Source organism: Tachypleus tridentatus, chromosome 4 (genome assembly GCF_004210375.1).
Source record: "Tachypleus tridentatus isolate NWPU-2018 chromosome 4, ASM421037v1, whole genome shotgun sequence".
Taxonomy (NCBI): Eukaryota; Metazoa; Arthropoda; class Merostomata; order Xiphosura; family Limulidae; genus Tachypleus; species Tachypleus tridentatus.
In genome coordinates this window covers 33886108-33907747 of record NC_134828.1, presented here as the reverse complement: position 1 = coordinate 33907747, position 21640 = coordinate 33886108, and the positions used below count along the sequence as shown (strand labels likewise).

Sequence of the window (21640 nt, the reverse complement as noted above, 5' to 3'; positions counted from 1 at the left end):
AGAGTTGGCGGTGGGTGGTGGTGACAAGCTGCCTTCTCTCTAGTCTTACACTGCTGAATTAGGAACGGCTAGTGCAGACAACCCTCGTGTAGCTTCGCGCTAGATTAAAAACCAAATAAACAAACTTTCGTGAAGCTTTGCTTGAAATTCGAAACAACCAATCTCATACTTGCAGCTGAGCTGCTGGAGATGGAAGTGGGTTAGTATTAAAACTACATTTATTTGCAGACTAAGTTTATTTATGGAACCATTATAAGAAACTAGAAAACTACATGACGCTGGACCATTTACTAATGGTCCAGTTTCAGAATAAGTTGAATTACCAGTTGTAGCTTCCTTCAAGTTCGTTAATGTATTTTACTTCCAATCCACGGCAATAATTTTGAAGAGGATTGAAAGATTTTATCACTTTTACGCATTCAGTTTTAAAATGACATCTAGGTTCAGAAAGTTATGAGATCAACGTTAACCGCCTATTTATTAATTTATTTACCCCCTCTTAGAACTAAAATATTTGACACAAAATAGACTCTATAATACTGTCAAGCTGACGTGGTAGAACATTTTTATATACTTCAATCTTATTTGTCTAAAGAGCAATCCACTAAAACATCAGACTCCTCCTGTCACACTTACCTGCCACATCCTCTCTTTTTCAATTTGCTAATATGTTTTCCTGAGATCTATCCTTATTATATTTATAACCAATAGGAAACCTAGATTTCAACCGATCGATTGTCATATTTTGATTCACTTAGAGAGCTAGAATTGTCGTGATAATTACAGGACATTCTTAGTTGTTTTTGTTCTGGTATTACTACCATTATAGGTTTGTTTTCTTGCGGAACCCCTAAAACCTATCCATAGAACCAAGGTAGAGAAACTCTGTTCTAGATAGTTGCCGGATGGGTGATAGTTTTGACTCACGCCTGTAAGAATCAGCAATAAAACATGACGTGTGTCTAATACACAAAACATACGCGTTTTAAAGTCGGTAATTAAATATGTATTTTATATTTTCTACGCTATGTGTTTTAAATAATACAAAACGTATGACTGGTGAAGGTGCCAATTGCGTCTTAACAGGTAGGATGTGGTTAATTGCAATAAATCATGTTGTTATTTTCACATCAAGCACTTTAATAATTCATTCCCGTGCACTATTTGCCTGTTATTTTACTAATTCAAAGAGTAGCTTTGTTAAAATGTGTTTAGCTAAAGGTCAGTAGATTTTGTATGAGGAAATATTCAATATTCTTCAAATGGAAACGGATAAATTTGCATGATTTAATATTTACGACAAATAATGAGTAACAACGCCTTTATCAGGCTATGGTTATGAAAGTGAATCTTCTGACCCCAAAGAACTTTATTGAGATAAAACTATTACCTTGTGTTGTTGTATGTACTGGTACTATTTAGAAAATAGTCTACAAAGATACGAACATGAAGAAAGCTTACAATACAAATATTCAGAAGTTTCTGCCATACTTTGAATTGAGTAGATATTTTTCTTTATAAAAAATGGGGGTATTACTTGGGATCCTAGCGATTCCTTTCGACTAAAAACTTGTCATTTCCCGTGAATCTTCTTTAGTTTTGTTTGAATATTCAACCTCCCACCCAAGTGGCGCAGAAGCATGTCTAAAGACTCATAACGCTAAAAACCAGGTTAAAGTATAGCTAGCCTTTTGTGTAGAATTATGCTTGATTACGAGCAAACAAATTCAACCCTTACGCACAATGGAGCGTCTGTGCTACGTTGTAGGAAGAGTGATCTAAGATTGACCTCCAGGTTTTGATTTTATTTTACAGGAACTTGTTTGCATTAAAAATTGTCAACCAGTAATTGATAGTCAGTGCCATAAAATTATTTGTTTTTTTGTTAAGCACATAGCTGTGTAGCTATGTGCTTAACAAAAAAATAAATGAGATATTAGTTTTCTGCTCACAGCGCTGTCAAAACGAAATTTTTAATGTTATGAACCCTCAGAGTTACTACTGAGCCATGGGAGGCGCTAAGAAATTGAACACAACTTACAAGGAACTTGCAGTTTCAAGAGCAGCGCTGACCTGGAACGTCGTTCTGATTGATCACCAGTACCAGATGTTCAACAAAAATAGTTTGTGTCCCCCAAAAAAATTACTTGTTGTTCAATTTAAAAATAAAACCTTAACTTTTTTTGAAATCTTAAAGAATGGTCGTGGGACCTATGAACGACAAAGTTTTAATTTGTTTTTAAAGTTTTGTACATTTTTCTGTGCAAACCAAGCATGAAAGTCATAGATATAGAAACAAGTATGTAATCATTCATTGGCGAAACCCCACATCGATAAATTGTGCAGGACAGAATATGGTACACCGTTTGGTACTGATTTTGTTGGTATAACCAGATTTTATGAAAGACGGAAATTTAGCAATACATCTGTAACGATATTAAAGTATTAGAAATATGGAACTTCCAAATAGCTATCTATACACACATGTTATCCAACAGAATGTTTTAAATGTAAAAGGAACTGGAAACTTCAGTAAACAAGTGTATAAATAAATATCACACGGACAAAAATGTTAGATGAATCAAAAGAGGTACATAAGAAAATATTAGGCCCAGCATGGCTAGGTGGGTTAAGGCGTTCGACACGTAATCTGAGGGTGGCGGATTCGAATCCCCGTCGTACCAAACATGCTCGTCCTTTTAGCCATGGGGGCATTATAATTTGCGATCAATCCCACTATTCGTTGGTAAAAGAGTAGCCTAACAGTTGGCGGTGGTGGTGATGACTAGCTGTCTTCCCTCTAGTCTTACACGGCTAAATTAGGGACGGCAAGTGCGGATAACCCTCGTGTAGCTTTGCGCGAAATTCAAAAGAAACGAGAAAATATTAATCAGTTGTTATTAATATCCAAAACACTATAAAGTTACAAAATTTACTTTTTATGGGGAATTTAATTATATTTGTATGATATAAATAATGTTTAAAAATCAGTAATTTCTGTTTTGTGTTTAGGTTTGGATTTGCATTATTTTGTCATTGATTGTGGTGACTACATTTACCATCTTCACCACGAACGTATTCATGCCATGGAAGACAAGAAATCTGTGGATCTCTACGATATGGTATATGTGGGGGTGTTTAGTTTGTCAAGGTTAGACTGATTGTGTTTCTCGCTATGCCATAGTAATAAAATATATATGTACATAGAAACACGATTTTAACGAAACTAAAACGTCCACTTTTGTTGGTTTAAGGCGAAAAAATCTTCGCTACTTTAGATAAATCGCAACTAATAGTTATACATGTTCTATATCAAAATTTAAACTTAATGTGTTTGTTTATTTTTAAGGAGGCAGAATCCCATTTAGCAGAGCTCTAAATGTCAAACTTCTTCTGATTTTCTGGTGGGCATTTGCAATAATATTCTACTCATCATATGGTGGTACACTAAAATCACACATGACCGTCTTGACCAAGGAACAATCAATCGATACATTGTATGCCCTGAAAAGAGAGATATCAAAAGGACGTTACACTTGTGGCGTATTGAAAGGATCGAATCTTGAAAATGAAATTTTGGTAAGGAATGTTCACAGTTTCAGTAAATTATCTTGTTGATTCGTAATTTTGTACCAGTGAATAAACTGGATTTGTAGTGAAAGTTCTACTACTAGATTTTAATAAAAGCCGTGAGAAACTGTTGATGATTTTGCTTCGAATATATCTTATCAATACTTATTACAAAGGTTTTGAATTTATGATTTTTTGCAAAAGTTTTCAGTGGTTTAGGAAGGAGTTACAAAATGGGGAGTTCGACTTGACGCTCTGATTTTACAATAAGATACTAAAAGTCTAAGAAGCTGGTAAAATCAGTTCCTGTGCTGCTAAAGGCAGTTTAATCTGGCCTACGAAAATTAATATAATTTGCAGCTGCTATATAAGTCAAATATATAAGAGTTTGCTGTAGTTTTGTTAACAGTGAAATTGGAGTTCACTGTATTCATTAAACTATCTTCAAGTTATAAAGCTAATGACTTGCTTAATTGCTTATTAATCAAATAATTGTATTTGTTATTGTCGACTTCCAGTTATTATGTAATCTGTTAATTATGTTAAACGGGTTTGTTTACCATAGGTGACATAACATTAAGTTAATTTATTATTACACTTTTAAGACATTCAATTTATTTTGCTTGTTATCAACAGAAATGTTTTTAGGTTTGTTTTGTATTGCTATCTGGACTGTTCATCAACTGTTTACAATTATCAGAATCGTTACTGTATAAGTAAATAGCCCTGTGAACTTATACTGCTAGAAACTGGGTTTCGATATTCGTAGTGGGCAGAGCACAGATAGTTAGTCCTTTGTGTAGCTTTGTACATAATAACAAATAACAACCTATATTTAAATGTATAAAGCATATACATTAAAATACTAGTAACGTGATTTCAATTCCATCGAATTTCTACTTTTCACAGGACTCAAACAATCCAATCTACGGTGATTTAGCTGGTTTCAAAGGGAGGAATTACGTTGATCTAGTGGAAAGTTTAAACCACGGTTTACTGAAGACTTTAAGCAATAATTATGCTTATATTGGCACTCGTGGAACAACCGAATTTCAAGTTACAAAAATGGGAGAAGATAGGTTTGCCTTTGCTAAAGATACTTTCACAAGTTCCACTAATGGAATAGTTCTTCAGAAAGGGAATCCATGTAAAACGTCATTTGATAAAGTGTAAGTTTTTGTTATTTTTCTGAGAATAACATATGACTTTGGATGTTTTTTTGGCATGAAATGTTTCGGTCGAATTTCTCGCAAAGCTGAACTAGAGCTTTTTGCACTGGTCGTCTTTAATTTTGAAGTGATAAACTAGAGGGAATATAATTGGGCTACTCTTTCAATAACGAATAATGGGATTGGCCGTGACTTTATATTGCCTCCACAAACCCGCTACTCGCTTACTGCGAGCCGAGCTCCCAAGTAATCAAGAGATGGCAGGTCTTTCGTGAAATGTTTATAGCGCTGTTAATATTTGCAAGTGATATTGTTTGTTAATCATAAAAGAAAACTCTGTACAACATATCGTGCCCAAGATAATTAAAAGTAAATGTTATCTAGTAAATAGAAACAAGACAATAATATGTTTGAAAAAAACAACAAAACTGTATATCCAAGAAAGACTCAGTCAGATCCTTGTATCTCTAATGATGACATATAAAATATATTTGCTGAACTTACAACTCTGAAATCCGGGGTATTATTCCCAGTAGTGAACAAGAGCAGATAAATCAGCGTGCTTTCATTTTGACACAAAGAAAGAAGCAAACAAACCAGTGTTAAATTATATAACTAAGCCTGATCTCAGCCTAAACAATAAATACTAATCAAAACTAGTTGAAAATAACTGTTATTCTAAAGTTAATTATTCTATTAAAATTTATCCAGTAGATATTGTAAACTTCAGAATTTGCTTTGTCTTGAATATCTTTTATAATGTCTGTAGTAATGACAAAGAGCGTTTTGTTTATTCATTATTTGTTAGGTTTCAACGGCCATTTTCTTCTTCTTCATCTGGATTCGATCCCTGTTTTGGACCAGGGAGGGTTAGGTTAGGTTGACCTCTTTTTCCCTCTCAGGAATTATTTTCTTGTTTGCACTGTAACTAAACCCTATGTAATAACCATTGTTACATTATTTAATTACTCGCAGTATTTTAAATTTTGTCCATTGTCCACAGTTTTAGCTGACATAACTTTTTCTTGCCAAGTCAAATTCATGGAGCAATATAGACTCGTATATCTTTACTAGCTTCACTTATGCCTTTGTACTTTTAATTCGTGTTTACATTACAGTTCAACTTAGCAGTTGTACCCACACACTGTATTTCATAACTTAGCAGTAGCTTTAGCAATGATCTAAGATGTTTTCATTGACGACATAGCATTTGTTTGTTTAGAATTGAGCACAAAGCTACACAATGGGCTATCTGTGCTCTGCCAACCACAGGTATTGAAACCTGGTTTTTAGCGTTGTGAGTCCGCAAACATTCAGCTGTGGCACTGGGGGGCATGTCATAGTGGCTGGATTTATAGTCTTGTCAGTTTCTACAAATTAATAGCTGCTTCTGTTTTAGATCTGTAAGCACGAGCTGTCAAAAGTAACCAAATGTATGCACGTATATTAAGATTCTAAAGTGTTCTTTTCACTTTGCATCTAATAGCCAGCTTCAATGTGGGGCATTTCTTGTATTATATTTACGATTACTAGAGATATCAGTGAATCAAATGCTAATGTTATTTCATGAATGTAAGTAACAGTATATTCAGTTAGCCCAGGAATAATTTTGATGACCTTCTAATTTAACATTTATACATGAAGATACTGCCCATGTTAAGTTTCTATCCTTTCATCTGAATATTTGTCCACATTAGATGCAATACGGTGGTAAGTAGTTTCGTTTAATGTTGAAGAAATAACCAAAACAGATTCAGCGTTGTCGTCTACAGACGCATCAGACGTTGATTTATGATGATTAGTGCTATCAACACAACTGTCTTCCGTTTCTGACACTTCCTTTTCCATTTAATCGTCTTTCTCCACCATTTTTGCTAAAATTTAATTTGAACAGACAACTGTTCATTTTTGAGTCTCTATATCAAAGAAGTACTTTTACTTGCAAAGAAAATAAGTCTTTTTTTTAATAATCCATGTCTTGTATTGGTGTAGCACGTACAGACATCGTAATGATAATTTAAATAAAATAATAATAAAGACCAAGTGAAAGTTTTTATTTTCTTAATGCATACAAAGCCACATAGATAAACACTTCCGGTCTTAATGCATACAAAGCCACTTAGATAAACACTTCCGGTCATTTTAATCGAAAGTAATATGTTTGTTGACAAGATCATTCCTAAAACAAATTAAGCATATCAAAGCTCTAATATCTTTATTTATAAGCTTGTGAAATCAAAGTTTTTGTAACTCAAGAGTGAATAGACTAGGCTCTTATTTATCATTATGATTTCGTTCTAATTTCGAGTTGCGGCTGTGATTTCTGTTCTACTGTATGTTGCTTTAAATTATATTCCTCATAATTTTTTACAGCATTGGTTTGAATAGAGTGTGATGAACATAATTCAAGAAATATTATCTAGTATTGTACCTTGTTAAACTGAAACTTCGAAATACTGAGTGTTTGTTTTAGTTCAAAGCCATATAAACAGCTATTTGAATTTTGTCACTACAGATGTTTACGGTGGAAGTCCATGACACCCAATAGATCTCGAAATACCGAGTGTATCAATTCACATTATACAAACTCTTGTCAATCTTGGTAATAAATATACACATCATTCTATAATGAAACTCTTGCTTTTATGATACTGGAAAAATGCTTTTATTACACAATGGCTATCCCCAACTTAGCAAAAACTTTATCCTGTATGCATGTAGACTTGCAATAGGGGTCACGATTTTCTCGTTTCGCCTCGATTTCCCATAATGGAGAACTTTATTTTTTTTCCATTCTCAGGGTGCAGATATGACGTCTTAAATATGTCATACGCGGATATAATTCACTGGCGCCATCTGTATAAATGTAATGGTATTGTTTGTTGTATGTCTATGTTATGGCTTTGCAGGGTATATAGGTTCATTAGGTCCATGAAGAGATATATACACATCTTCAGATTTGTGTTTTGCGGATTTCATGGGCACTTTTACGTTTTTTACCATTACCTCACTTTTTTTGGGTGGACCTTCACCAAATGTAGTGAGGACATTCACTGATTCTGTGGAGAGATGAATAGAACTTTTCAGATTTGTATTTTGCGTTTTGCGGTTTTTATGGGCATTTTTGCGATTTCACCACTGCTTTGCCCTCTGTTAGTGGATCTTTACCAAATTTGGAATGAAGATTTGTTTGGACCATGCGGAAATACATGTAAAGTTGCGGTTTCATATTTTAAATTCCGCAATTTTATGGGTGTTTTTACGTTTTTTTTACCGTTACATGTAAGGGAAACAACTAAGAGAAAGATAACCTTTCATTAATCATGAATTTACATAACTTCCGTCCAGTGAACAAGCACTCTAACTGGTGTATATAACATTAGATGAGCTTACGCTTAAACCCTTTTTGTGCAACAGAGGTAATTACCGCCAGCAGTTTATAACCTTCAAATCAGGTTTCATTACCAGTGGTGTTCACAGTACAGATAACCAGTTTAATTTGTTTTTAGCAACAAGAAAAACTAATTACTTTATAAGCAGCAAATCGTTTTGAATAAACTAGTTTTATAGTTATAAATTTATATAATGGTGACGTTATTTATAATTTTATGTATTTTTTGATATTTATGACAATATAGCTGTATAAATATATATATATACCAATTTTGTTATTATTATTTACGCAGAATAACACGTATTGTGAGACACGGTTTGATGAACAAGTGGACTGCAAACGTAAAGGAAGCTATACGCAAGAATGTTACTATTCGCCCATTGGAAACCACTTTGCGCCCTCTACAGGTGCATGACTTATTGGGAGCGTTTTATTTTCTTTTAATCGGACTGTGTTTGTCTACATTCTTATTACTGGTTGAGATTATGTACAATAATATCAAATGAGAAAAACAATAATTAGTAGGTAATTTACCAGAAACGTTTTAAAGTTAACTAAACTTTAACTTTAAAATTCAACTACGTATGCTAACTTTAAAAAACATCATTAGATATACTGCATCATTGCTTTTGTAGCGCTCGTTAGACAAAAAACACCATTCACATCTTCAGTTAAATTATAAAATCTCTTATTAACAACAACAACAATAAAATAATATGTTTTTCGTCGATGTATGTTTAAAACTTGATCATACTTTAATTTAAAGTTTATAACGAAAGATAAAGTTGTAACGGAACTTCCGTCACTGTTTAAAACACCGTGAAATATATAAAAGGCAGAAACGAATCCTCAAGAATTATTCTAGCCGTAATTAGGAGTACTGATTAAATTTGTTCTAAACTTGTTTGCGGTTTTCAAGTAAGAAAAATAACTCGCTCCTTTCACACTAAGTATTGTACAACCTGTCATTTGACAATGGACATAATATGCACCTTTCACACTAAGTATCATACAGCTTGTCATTTTACCACGAACATGCACCTTTCACACAAGTATCATACAGCTTGTCATTTTACCACGAACATGCACCTTTCACATTAAGTATCATACAGCTCGTCATTTTACCACGAACATGCACCTTTTTCTACTAAGCAGCTTTACAACATTACATTTTACCATTATTAATGGTGTGAGTGATTGTGTTTTATGGTGAAGAATATTCTTAACTGGTACTGTGAGGAATTTCTCAACGCTATATTAATATCTTTTTAAAATTAATTAAGTTTTGAAATGATTTCAGGAAATGCAACACTATGACTGCATAATGTAGAGTTTCACTAACAATTAGAGCATTAGTGTTAACTCTTGTGTTTTCAAATTTAGGGATATTTTATCGTAGAATACTTACAACAAAATTAATGGAAAGAAAGAACAGTAATAAAAATGTTCATATATATTCTTATTTATTAGGTAATTTTTATTAATATATTAGTATTTTGGAGATTGTAATAAATATTTATTTATTTTCTTTAATACTAACTCCTAGGCCTTTACTGTACTAGTGCTTTAAATTGTGTTGGTTTACAATCGAAGAACTTTGTATGAGCGCTATCTATTAGGTGTATAATAAAACCCCATTGTTTACTTCGCTGAAATATTGATTCATGCGCATTTGATTAGTTGATATTTTAATTTAAGCTCAAGATGTTGATGAGGCTATTCATTGCTAATCACATTTATCATCCGAATGTTTTTCAGCAGTGAAATGTACATTAGTTTTTCGGCGTTTCATTATGTGGATCTATAGATAAAAAAACTGAAGTAATAGATTAATTGTGAATTATATATTAAACATATTAATGAATTATATTTTATTTATTTGATATGAAACGTCGTGTTAAGCACAAATATGGTTATGAAATCATTCTTTTTCATTATCTGTTTATTGCACTATTTCATTTGTTTTAACTAGACAATACTGGTAGCTCTACTCGTTTCTCCTCTGGGACAGCAGAAAGTCAGGGGTTCAATTCCCCAAGGTGAACATAGCAGATAGCCCGATGTGGCGCTGTAAGAGAAAAACACAAGCACACACTTCTACTCGAGTTTCTATTGTGAAATAATATACTCCTCTGATCTGTCCTCTAGCTGTCCTTGTTTGTTTGTTTTCAGCGCAAAGCTACTCGAGGACTATCTGCGCTAGCCGTCCCTAATTTAGCAGTATAAGACTGGAGGGAAGGTAGTTAGTTATCACTACCCACCGCCAACTCTTGGGCTACTCTTTTACCAATAAATAGTGGGATTGACCGTACCATTATAACGCTCCCACAGCTGAAAGGGCGAGCATGTTAGTGCGATCGGAATTCGAACTCGCGACCCTCAGATTACGAGTCGAACACCTTATCCCACCTGGTTATGCCGGGCCCTAGCTGTTCTTAACATACACCGTAATAAGTAACATAAATATGCATATAATAATTTGAATAATCTGACGTATAATATATTTTGTTTTTATACATAATAAATGAAGTCACATGAAAATACACACGCCATATGTCAGTGATAAAAGCTGAAATGTTGTGATAAATGTATTTCATTTACGCTAATTCTAGTACTTTCTTTCTTGCACTGTGCACTTAACCTGCTTACTAGAAAAGTCGCTCTTATACCACAATCAGTTGCAAATATAATTGTATTATTTAGGTTAGAAATGGTTATGAACAGATTGGGTTTACAGCAACAATCTGTAAATTTAATGATAAGAGCATAGAAAAAAATTAACTTTGATCTAATAGAAGCACTTACAGAGATACAGACCAAAAAATAAGAAAGGTTTCAAAGTCACATACAAAATATATTAAAAACAAAACAAAAAATTCTGTTGTTTTCGAGAGGTGGACCTGTTTTCTTCAGGATTAAAGTGGTTTACCTGCTAGGGTTTAATTGTTTTTTTGAAATATGATTTGTTAACCATTTTTACTAGCAAGAAAAGATTAAAATATATCGAATAAATAGATAGTGGAATTTAATTTACATTTCTAGATTGGTTAACTTATAAATCTGTTTGTGATGATCACGTGAGTGTGTGTTTATGTTGCATAATTTAATAACAACATAAATTTCCTTTTCATAAACACAAAGTTCAGAACATTTTAGCTGTATATGGAAATGCAGTGAACTAAATTTAACAAACTGTTTGTCATTGGTGGGTCAGTGGCAAGTTTATGGCTTTATAATGCTAAAAGCAAGGGTTCGATTCACATACCACAGATACTCCATAGTGTAACTTTGAATTAAAAACAAACGATTTTTAAATCAATACCAAAGAATTAGGTTGGTAAATATAAAATAAACAAACAATGGTTTTGGTTTGTTTTAGAGATAATTGGATGAAACTGTGTTTTGTGTCATTTTCTATTTAACAAGAGAAACCCACAGTTGTCGTTCAATTTATCTTGGTAATTTACTTCAACAAGTAAACTGATTTTTTTTACCCTTTTGTTTGAACAAACGTATGTCGAATTCTCAATGCAGACTTTCAGTCACACCACCGGTGGCGAAGAATGCTTAAAACGAGTGAGGTTGATACATTACAAAAAACATCAACAACAAAAAAACAACTGAAGCTGCACTTGCATGGCGGAATTTGTCAAGCTACTGATACACCTGACTAGTGGAAGTTTTATTCTGCCACGACACTTGACGACGAAAGCTGTCTTCTAGTTGCTAGGAGATGTCTTTTGACATCATACTTAGATTGTTACTTACTAGAAGGCAAGTTTTGATAGGCGGATGGTGTTTCTATACGTGAATGTTATTACTAGGAGACTTGTTTGCTAATGTCTGTGCTGCTGGGGTGGCGCTAATTGTTCGCGAACGATGTTGCTGTTTTGAATTAAGCACAAAGCTACACAATGGGCTATCTGTGCTCTGCCAACCATGGGTATCGAAACCCGGTTTTTAGCGTAGTAAGTCCGCAGACATACCGCTGAGCCGCTGGGAGGCGTTCGAGAACGAAATGCAGACCAACAGATATCAACGTGTGATTAACATTATAGTCACGCTCAAACTCTTAAAATTAATAATTTATCTAACCTGAGTAACTTTCTCTCTACAGAAATGTTTTTACAGCAATTGAAGTTTCGTTTTGTAAATTAAACTTATATTAAATTTGCCATTTTAAACTCTAGTTCTTATACTTATGATCAACTCTATAGTTTTTCTTATATGCTTAATTACAATACGTACGTTTTACAGAGGAGGATGGTGTTATTATAGTTCTGTGCGAATGGATATAGATTTAAACTTCTCTCAATTTATGTTTCTAATTTTAATTTGTGTATTTAAATGTATTAGCAACACTATTCGCCTGTATATATATATTTTTTCAATTTAGCGCAAAGCTACAAGAGGGCTATCTGTCCCTAATTTAGTAGTGTAAGACTAGAGGGAAGGCAAATAGTCATCACCACCCACCGCCACTCTTGGACTACTCTTTTTACCAAAGAATAGTGGGATTGATCGTCATATTATAACGCCCCCATGGCTGAAAGAGTGAAAATGTTTAGTGCGACAGGGATTCGAATCCGCGACCCTCAGATTACGAGTCGAATGCCTTAACCCACCTGGCCACGCCGTGCTATTCGCCTATAGAAACACATGTAATTCAATATTTATGAAGAAGATAAAATACAATATTATTGCTTAGCTGATTATGGTTTAATTATCTGTTTAGTTCACATTTAATGTATTGATTATAGTTTTTATTTCCATATATGATTTGCATCACATATTTTTGTATTTTGTGACAATTTAGAAGTAAACCATTTATTCTGCTTCATAGATTAATTTTCTTCACTAATATTTAGTTGTTAATAATTAATTTAAAGATTACTATTTTAGAAATTTATGTTGTTATTTTTATTTAGATATTTTTTATTTCTTTTTCTAGAACTTGTTTTTTGCTAAATTAAACTCTTTGAATTTAGGCTAGAAGCTTGATAAACCGACTGTAAAAAATGATTATGTATAACTCTACATATCGTAATATTTTTGTCATAAAATGATTACTAGATAATTAATGACTAGTGTCATTTAACACACACATATATATATCAATGGTGTACAATCTTTCACCTCTTACTCATCACCCCTGAGGGTATGTTTATAAAGTTCACCATTGTTTAAAACCAAGTGGGGTGTTTGCCTAAGGCTACAATTCTAACCAGCTTATTTTAGCTTTCGAACACCAAGTACTTTTACAGACTAAATGTCTAATAAATATAAGTATCTTAATTTATTAAATACAAGATTAGTTTTCGTAAAACTTTTTATACATTATGTCCATATTATTATTTGTGCCTTTGAACTAGAGTCTATATTTTTCATGTAAACACTGTAGTTTATTTATGTGACAATATGTGAAAATAAACACTGAATTTATTATGAGGTATATAAAAAGAAAAAAAATACAATTGATTAAATTACAAACTTGTTTACACAATAAAATTATACGAAATAAATCTTTTATTGTTCATGAAGTAATGAATGTAATACAGCTAGATGACATTTGCAGCTTTGTTTCAATAATTCTATTGTAGTGCTATTTGCTTGGCATAAAAATACAACCAGCGTCTGGTTTGGTTGAATAAAAGATTGCTACGCATTAAAATAAGAGAATGACTATTTAAGGTCCTTTGCCGTACAATTGTTTATAAAAGAATTTAGGGATAGAATCTGTTATTAAGTAGTTTAAAATTTTGTCAGTATCTCCCAGTTGGAGGGTTTAATAAATAAGCCCAATTAAAAAAAAATGTGATAAATGTTCTTTTTCTCATTAATATTATTATTGTGCCAAATGTAAAAAAAGATTCGTTCCAATATGATCCAAGAGCATTCACACCCTTAGTAAACAAAATATTAGGTTGAGGAATAATTCGTGAGCGTTTTTAAATAATTTCATTCAAGCATTACATGCAAGACTATACAATACTTCAATGCATGAACACATTACACCCAAAACATTTATTATGATACTTTATTTAATGTAATACCTAGGTATATAGTATGCATTGTTTTAAATGAAATTGCAAGAAATTAAATGCGAAAAGCAGATGGTGTCGAAAATGCTCGATTTTGTCCACTTGACAGTCCATTTAATGAGCTGAAAATGAAAGCAAAAATTAAAGACATATGAAAATCAAACACACCATCTATTAGAGCAAAAAAATATCTACCAAATGACATGAAATATTTTGCGAAAGCGTTTCATTTATGAATATATTTGTTTAACTTGAAAAAACGCTCACGAATTATTCCTCAACCCAATACATCACCATTTCTCATGAATTAAACAAGGTATGTCTTCCATTAGCACTCGATTTAAAGATTTAATTTTAGTCAATACACAAATAAAAAAATAATAGATATGTAAAAATGTTTCAAAGTAGAATCTTAGAACATCTTAAACATAAAAACACTTTTATCAAGTTATCTACATTTTATAAAACATAAACTTATAAACAAACAATGATAAAGACATGTTTTAAAATACATATGGGATCTCAGCACTACCTAAAGTGATTAACTGGAATTTGGATCATGTTTTTGTTCATTTCTCTTATGACTCGTATGATATTAGAAAGACCTATAAGTAACAAAATGATGGACCTACACATAATTCAGTGCATTAATAGTTCGAAAATAGTTAAAAACTGATGATTCTAGAGTTAATAAATGAACCCCGTTTACTGAAATGCCCCTAGAAATTTATTCGAAAATCTCTGACACCATTTAAGTTTCACTTCATTTTTAATTACAGGTGATTACTTTATTTACTTCTATCACTTTTATAGCAACTCTTCTCAAAATTCAAAGCTAATTTAAGAAAAGTGTTGAATGTTTATATTGATATTACCCATATATTGATAAATTTTTGTTTTATGACGAGCTCTTTCTAGACTCAGGTTTGCCTATAAAATTTCAGTGCCTACTATTATTCCTTCGAAATTAAAACAAGAGTTGTCACCTCTATAGAAATACGTAATTCAATAGTTTATATTCCTAGCGTTGGATGTATATCCACGTTTTACTCTCAAAGGCTAGTCTTTTTAGCTTCTTTAATATAACAACTAGTAATAATATTCACGTAATATATGAGTGAAAGCAAGCGAAAGCATCATTTATACATCCAGTTTTTATTATTTGAAGGACAGCAGTCTTAATATATTGACAATACTTCATATTTCAGTTTATTTCTGGTTTTATATTGACTGAAGGCTTATTTTTCACGGGATGGTCTTGAGAATTTAAACAGCGTATGATTTAGCCATGTATTATCAGATGAATATTCCATAGAATTTACTAACGTTGGAACCAAAAATAATAAATAAATAACATAAGAATAAATATTAAAAAAATTCGTGAAAATATGTTAAAATTATTATTTTGATGCACAAATTTCATGTAGGTCCATTATTTTGTTCATTACAAGCTTCTCTAATAACATATAGATCACAAGAGATATGAGCAAAAATGTAATCAAAATTGCAAGTCCCCTTAGGTAGTGCTCATATCCCATATATGTTTTACAGCATGTCTTTATCATTGTTTGTTTATTAGTTTTTTGTGTTCTAAAATGTAGTTTTCTTGAAAAAGTGGTTTTGTTGTTTAATATGTTGTTAGGTTCTACTTTTCAGTATTTTTACATATATTTTGTATTTCCTTGTGTATCGAATAAAGTGAAATCCTTAAATTAAGCGCTATTTGAAGACGAACCTTTTTTTTAATTTATGAGAAATAATGATTTATTTTGTTTATATAAACAGACTGTAACTTATTAACATAGTGGGAATAATGTCGAAATATCTTTTAATGAATCTTTTCTAGATTTGCTAAAATAATAATAAATATGGAGAAGCCAACATTTATTACTTATTTTTAATTAAGCCTAATTATTAAACCCTCCAACTGGGAGTTACTAGAAAAAAAGTAATATTTTTCTTATTTTTCCAAAGTATCCAACGGTATTGGTGTTTTTCATTCGTAATGACACCTTATGTTTATTATAAGAAACACACCTATTTTTAAACTATGGATCAGTTTTACTTAAGACACCCAGTGAACGATATCATTACTTGAGTACATAAAATTTTGGAATACGAGAGAGAAAACAATTTAAATAAACAAATATTCGACTAAGATTTGGTCAGTTGTTTATCCAACTTATGTTGTCGACGTATGTTTATTACGGTCATTCAGCAGTGACAAGATAATAAAAACTTGATAAGAACCATTGATGTGTAACTCGTAGCGTATTCAGCTGGTTCATAAGATACAAACAAACTTTTATAACTATAACTATCACTGACTTCTAAAGACGGTGAGCTACCTACATGAAAAAAATTAAACATAAACCTTGCAAACAATGTAGCTAATTAAATAAACCGTCTAATTAACTGATCAAAACTAAAAATTAGCGCTTTTAACACAGAATTTGAAATTCCCTACTTCTGTTTAATTTAGTGTTGATATAAAAAGTTAATTTTCAAAACTCACCTACTGAAATAGTCACATTTATACGTTTCTTTGTGGTATATCTTACAGTTTAGTATAATTATTCTTATTACGTTTACAGCTTACATTTAGATTAATACTATATTTAGTTAAAATAATTTACTACTTAAATATTTCTGTTCCTTTGTTTAGAAATAAATGAATATTTAAATAATATGATCTGTGTTCGGAAAAATGTTTTTCATATTAATTTAAATATATTCTTTCATGGACACGTTGTTTAGAGCATTTGTAATTGTGAAATTAAGAGTGAAGTATTAAAGGTTATATCATAAGTGAACCCATTAATGATTAAATGGACAAAATGATCAGTTCGCTTGTTTTAATGTAAACTACATGCAAATATTCAACAATTTACTCTATTACGAAAAAAGAAGACTTTGACTGAGAGTATATTGTATATATTGGAGCTGAAAATTACAAACAATTTGAATAACATTTGTATAGTAGCGGCATCTGTTGCTTTAGAACTGAATGAAATGATACTGGACGAAAAACAAAAGAGAAATGTGAAGGAAAAATAATTAAAACATTACGATTAAACGAGGTATCGTTAACAAATAAAATAAAATAATGACAAATACGTAATATCAACAAAAATTTACAAACTTCTAACTGGCAAAGAAGGAAAAATGTTCTTTTAGATATAAATGAATAGTATTTGAAACATGAACTTTAAGTCGATTTTTGAGCAGAGTACGAGAGATTTTTTTTTCTTAAGCCCACATTGATAGAATGTTTAATCATATTTCGGTGGGTCTATGAATTTACTTTCTACCGTTACATTACCCTTCATGATATATATTATTATTATTAAGCATATTCCTACACAAAGGGTTATCCGTGCTTTGCACACCAAGGGTGCCGAAACACAACTTCTAGGAGTATTAGTTTACAAATATACCACTAAGAGAATTCGTGGTATATGAACCATTCATATGATAGAACATCGCTATTAATATTACTAATATCTATTAAATGAAGATGACCTAAGAAGGTTGAAACAATACTCTGTACCTTATTTTAATTAAAGTTGTAATACCCTTATCCGTATCAGTCGTCTCATGAATACAACACCTCTCTGTTTGTCATTTAAGTGCATTTATTTATACTAAACCTTGAGTGTAAGATAGAACGTGTCTGAATATTACTGTACACTCATTATTAAGGTAAGTCGTCAAGACTTCATGATGTTAGAGCTGTAAGTCTATAAACTTGAAACTGTGTCAACGTTAGTCTATTTCCTTTTATTGCATTTTCCTCGTTTCGTCTTTTTTTTGTTTCTATTGGCTTCCGTTAACCTTTATTACTTTGTGTACATCTATATTTAACCAAAAACTCCATCATTCATTCAAGATCTTAATGGAGCTAGTTTTTAAATTTCAAATACATCGTTTTAAATTACTACATTACGTAATCCTGTTTTTGAAATTCATTTTTATCCGTGCTTTATTAAGTTCCAGTTTGTCCGGACAACCTGGAATGTGATAAAAAACGTTAGTTTTGTTAGCAAACGAGACTTATGATGATGTTTTATAAATCTTGCAAATTTTTTAAATAAATTGTGAATTAATAATTTGACTTCCACATAAAATATGTGTATTTACAATCAATATTATTTTGTAGAGTAAATTTACTGTTTATTAAAGAAAACAGAATAAAATCCACTTATGTGGAGTCATGATTCTAACACATTAGTCCCTAAATTACTAACTTGTTAACATGTCATGGATTTTCATTATATTAAGTAGTGTTAACTCTCTTAAAATACTTAACATACGAATAAAGAAGATTTATGCGAGAAACTTTTTACAAGAGAGGTGATATTCAAGTAACTTAATGCTTATCTTTAATAAGAAATATTGTAAAACACTTTTTATTATTCATTTATTAACAATTAGAAAACAGACTGAAGACATTTAGAGCTTTGTTTTAATATTTCAATTGCGAGTACTCCAGAAGAAAAAAAAATACTTCTCCCCATAACGTTCGGTTTATTCAATACATACTAACAAACTAACAGACACATATATATGTAGAATATAAGAAGTTATTGAAGGTGAAACCTCGATTGGTATCTTTCCAAAGTTCTACTGAATTGACTTTAGTAGCTTCTGTTCTGGGTTATACACATATGATTATGCACATTTTAGAACAAATAAAAAACTTATAAGCAAATAATAATAAAGAAATCCTATAAATTGAGCTAAATCAAAGCTTAATATTTGTTTTTATATATACAGACGTGTAATATACAGGATAAATGTTTAAGAAAATAACTAATGCTTGAGTCTATGATTTTCTAAAAGGGATTACCCACAGAACATTCTTTAATTATTTATTATTTTTGTTTGCAACATTGCTAAATTTTTTGGAATATTTATCAGCTAGTTTATGGCTACATCGAAGAGTCATACACAATCCTATGTAAAATAAACCATTAGTTTATGAAATGAGAAATAAACTGAACCAGCATAAATCTAAAATTTTGATACGTTCCATGTGGAGTTTATTTTTAGTATTATTTACATGTTAAAGTTGTTTACCCAAAATACTCAGAAAATCTCGCCTTCTTCTAATTGATATTGCAGTAGCTTTTAATAACTGGTGTTTGAAACATTCTTTTTACTCCAAGTGTACGGTCCTTCAAATAATAAATTCTACACGTGTAAAATGAAAGGTTTTGTGCAGACCTTTTGCAAATATTGCGACTAGTTATTTTATTGGAAAAGTTAAAACGATTTTCGTTTGAGAATAAAATATGGAAATACATTTGACTTTATGAGTGTAAATTACGGAAATTCATTTTTTACAGTAGCGACATCTATTACTTCAATTTGAAATAAATGAAGCCAGGCCATATAGTGATACGCACACCAATGGTTAGAAATAACTTGTCATAACTATATATCAGTATGTTGATATATAAGTAATAACATCAGAAAAATATTCAACACTTCTCTTAAATTGTTTTCCAATATGTATCAAAGTCACTGTCAAAGTAGATGATATAAATAAACGAAAACATTAAACTTTATTTAAATAAATAAATTTTGTTTCGTTTGTTTGGAGTACAGAGCTACACAATGAGTTATCTGTATTTAAACCACGTTTCTAACAGTTTGAGTCCGCAGACATACCGCTGTGCCACTGGGGGATTAAAAAATAAATAAGATGTGAAACTTAACGACGTGTTTCTAATAACTTTTCTAGCACATTGCACTAAACTTCGCTAGCTTGTTAACCCTAGAACCATCAGATATTTATCTACATTTCTCAGTCTATTTATGTCTTGTGGATCCATGACTTTGTTCGATACAGGGTTTTTAATAACATATTAATTCCAAAAGATTTGAAACAAAAAGATCAAAAACGCAATTAATCATTTTCATTACTGCTGAGATTTCACCTATATTTTACGTGTGTAAACAGTGACATGTATTACTTTGGACACTATTTTAACTAGAAGCTGGTATTGACTCCACTGTAACACCATTCCTGTCATTATTCTAACAAAAGATAAGTTGGTGGTATTCTCATGGACTTTGAGGTTTCAACTGGCTCGCTGTTAAGTCTGAGGCCCTAACATTAAAAATGTTATTTCCATTATCCAATAGAAGCTTATAACAGACAGTACATTGCGTTCTTTATAAAAAGTTATAAGTAGTTTGAAACTATGATCGGTTAAACACATTGAATAATAAAAATATCTTAGAGAACACTAAGAACCATCCACCATACATTCCGTAACTGTCATTGGTCTATTAAATAACTACTAGCTAGAAAAACATATTCAAGTCTGGGTATCTTACTACACACATGGACAGAACGTTTGAGAAAGTTTAGCACCCGCAAAGTACATATTACAATATCGTGAGTTTATGCGACTGACAGTTTCACGGAACACATGAACAAAACTTTCAACAGAGGGATGACTGGTCACATTAATGTTACTTTTGGTTTATCTCAAACAACTACACTAATGTATAACTAAATTCACATTATAAAAGGAAATTATGTTATTATTTCATTTTTTAGATAGTTTAAAGTCAAAACTTTAACGCAAAAGCCTTTTTAATACATGCACTAATTTTATGTTTGAAAATAAACTAGAAAGAAGCAAAACTGAAAGACGTAGAAAGGGCTTTATGTTTAATACTGTAATTAGTGTAAGAAAACAAACAATTTGGCATTCTTAGATAAAATTATCTTCCGCACAAGTAGTAGGTCGGTCCATTTCATAAAGTGAGGTTCGTGCTAATAATTACAGAGCAAACCTGAATTGAACTAAATTTACAGAGTTTAAACTCAGCAAACGAAGTATTGGACATGTAATGCAAAGTGTAAAGAAATCCTTGTACACTTGCTCCAGGAAACTGAACCGCTATGACACTTTCTACTGGTTTAGTAAATAAGTAAAAATAGTTCTTTCTGCAAGCATTCTTTACAATTATTTATTCTCTGTGATGACCCAGTAGACACTGTGAGTACACTAAAATCTACATTAACAGGAAAAATCGCATTTATTCAGAACTACCCGCGCTACTAGTAGTGAAGGTTGTAACCTGAAGATATCATCTACTCAGCCAGATAAGGACGTTGCTGTCATTGATTTGTTTCTCTACAGTGTGCGAAGTTGCAACAACATCCACGTAAGAAAAGTATTTACTAGCTGAGAGAAAAAAAGACGAACTAGAGCGTAATTAATATAATTATTTTGTGAACCACCTGTTTATGTTAAAACTGTAAAAAAAATAAGATTACTCTCCAAAGATATTAATTAAAAATATAGACTTAACACAGAGAAACAACGACAAATACTTTAACGCCAACATATAATTTATAACATGCTAAGTCATTTTCACAATATTTTCATACTATATATGAGATACATTTATGAGTCCAAAACACTAGTATCTCAATTTTGTTACGT

The 21640-nt window shown here is 31.5% G+C and overlaps 1 protein-coding gene across 1 annotated transcript; it reads left to right on the top strand.

Annotated features, from left to right (window-relative positions):
* Positions 1-3016: 3016 nt before the first annotated feature.
* LOC143248294 (putative glutamate receptor) lies at positions 3017-9510 on the top strand. The gene is made up of 4 exons (XM_076496686.1): positions 3017-3151; positions 3350-3579; positions 4480-4739; positions 8426-9510. The coding sequence occupies exons 1-4, from the start codon at positions 3082-3084 to the stop codon at positions 8637-8639; spliced, it is 774 nt and encodes a 257-aa protein (XP_076352801.1). The 5' UTR covers positions 3017-3081; the 3' UTR covers positions 8640-9510.
* Positions 9511-21640: the final 12130 nt, after the last annotated feature.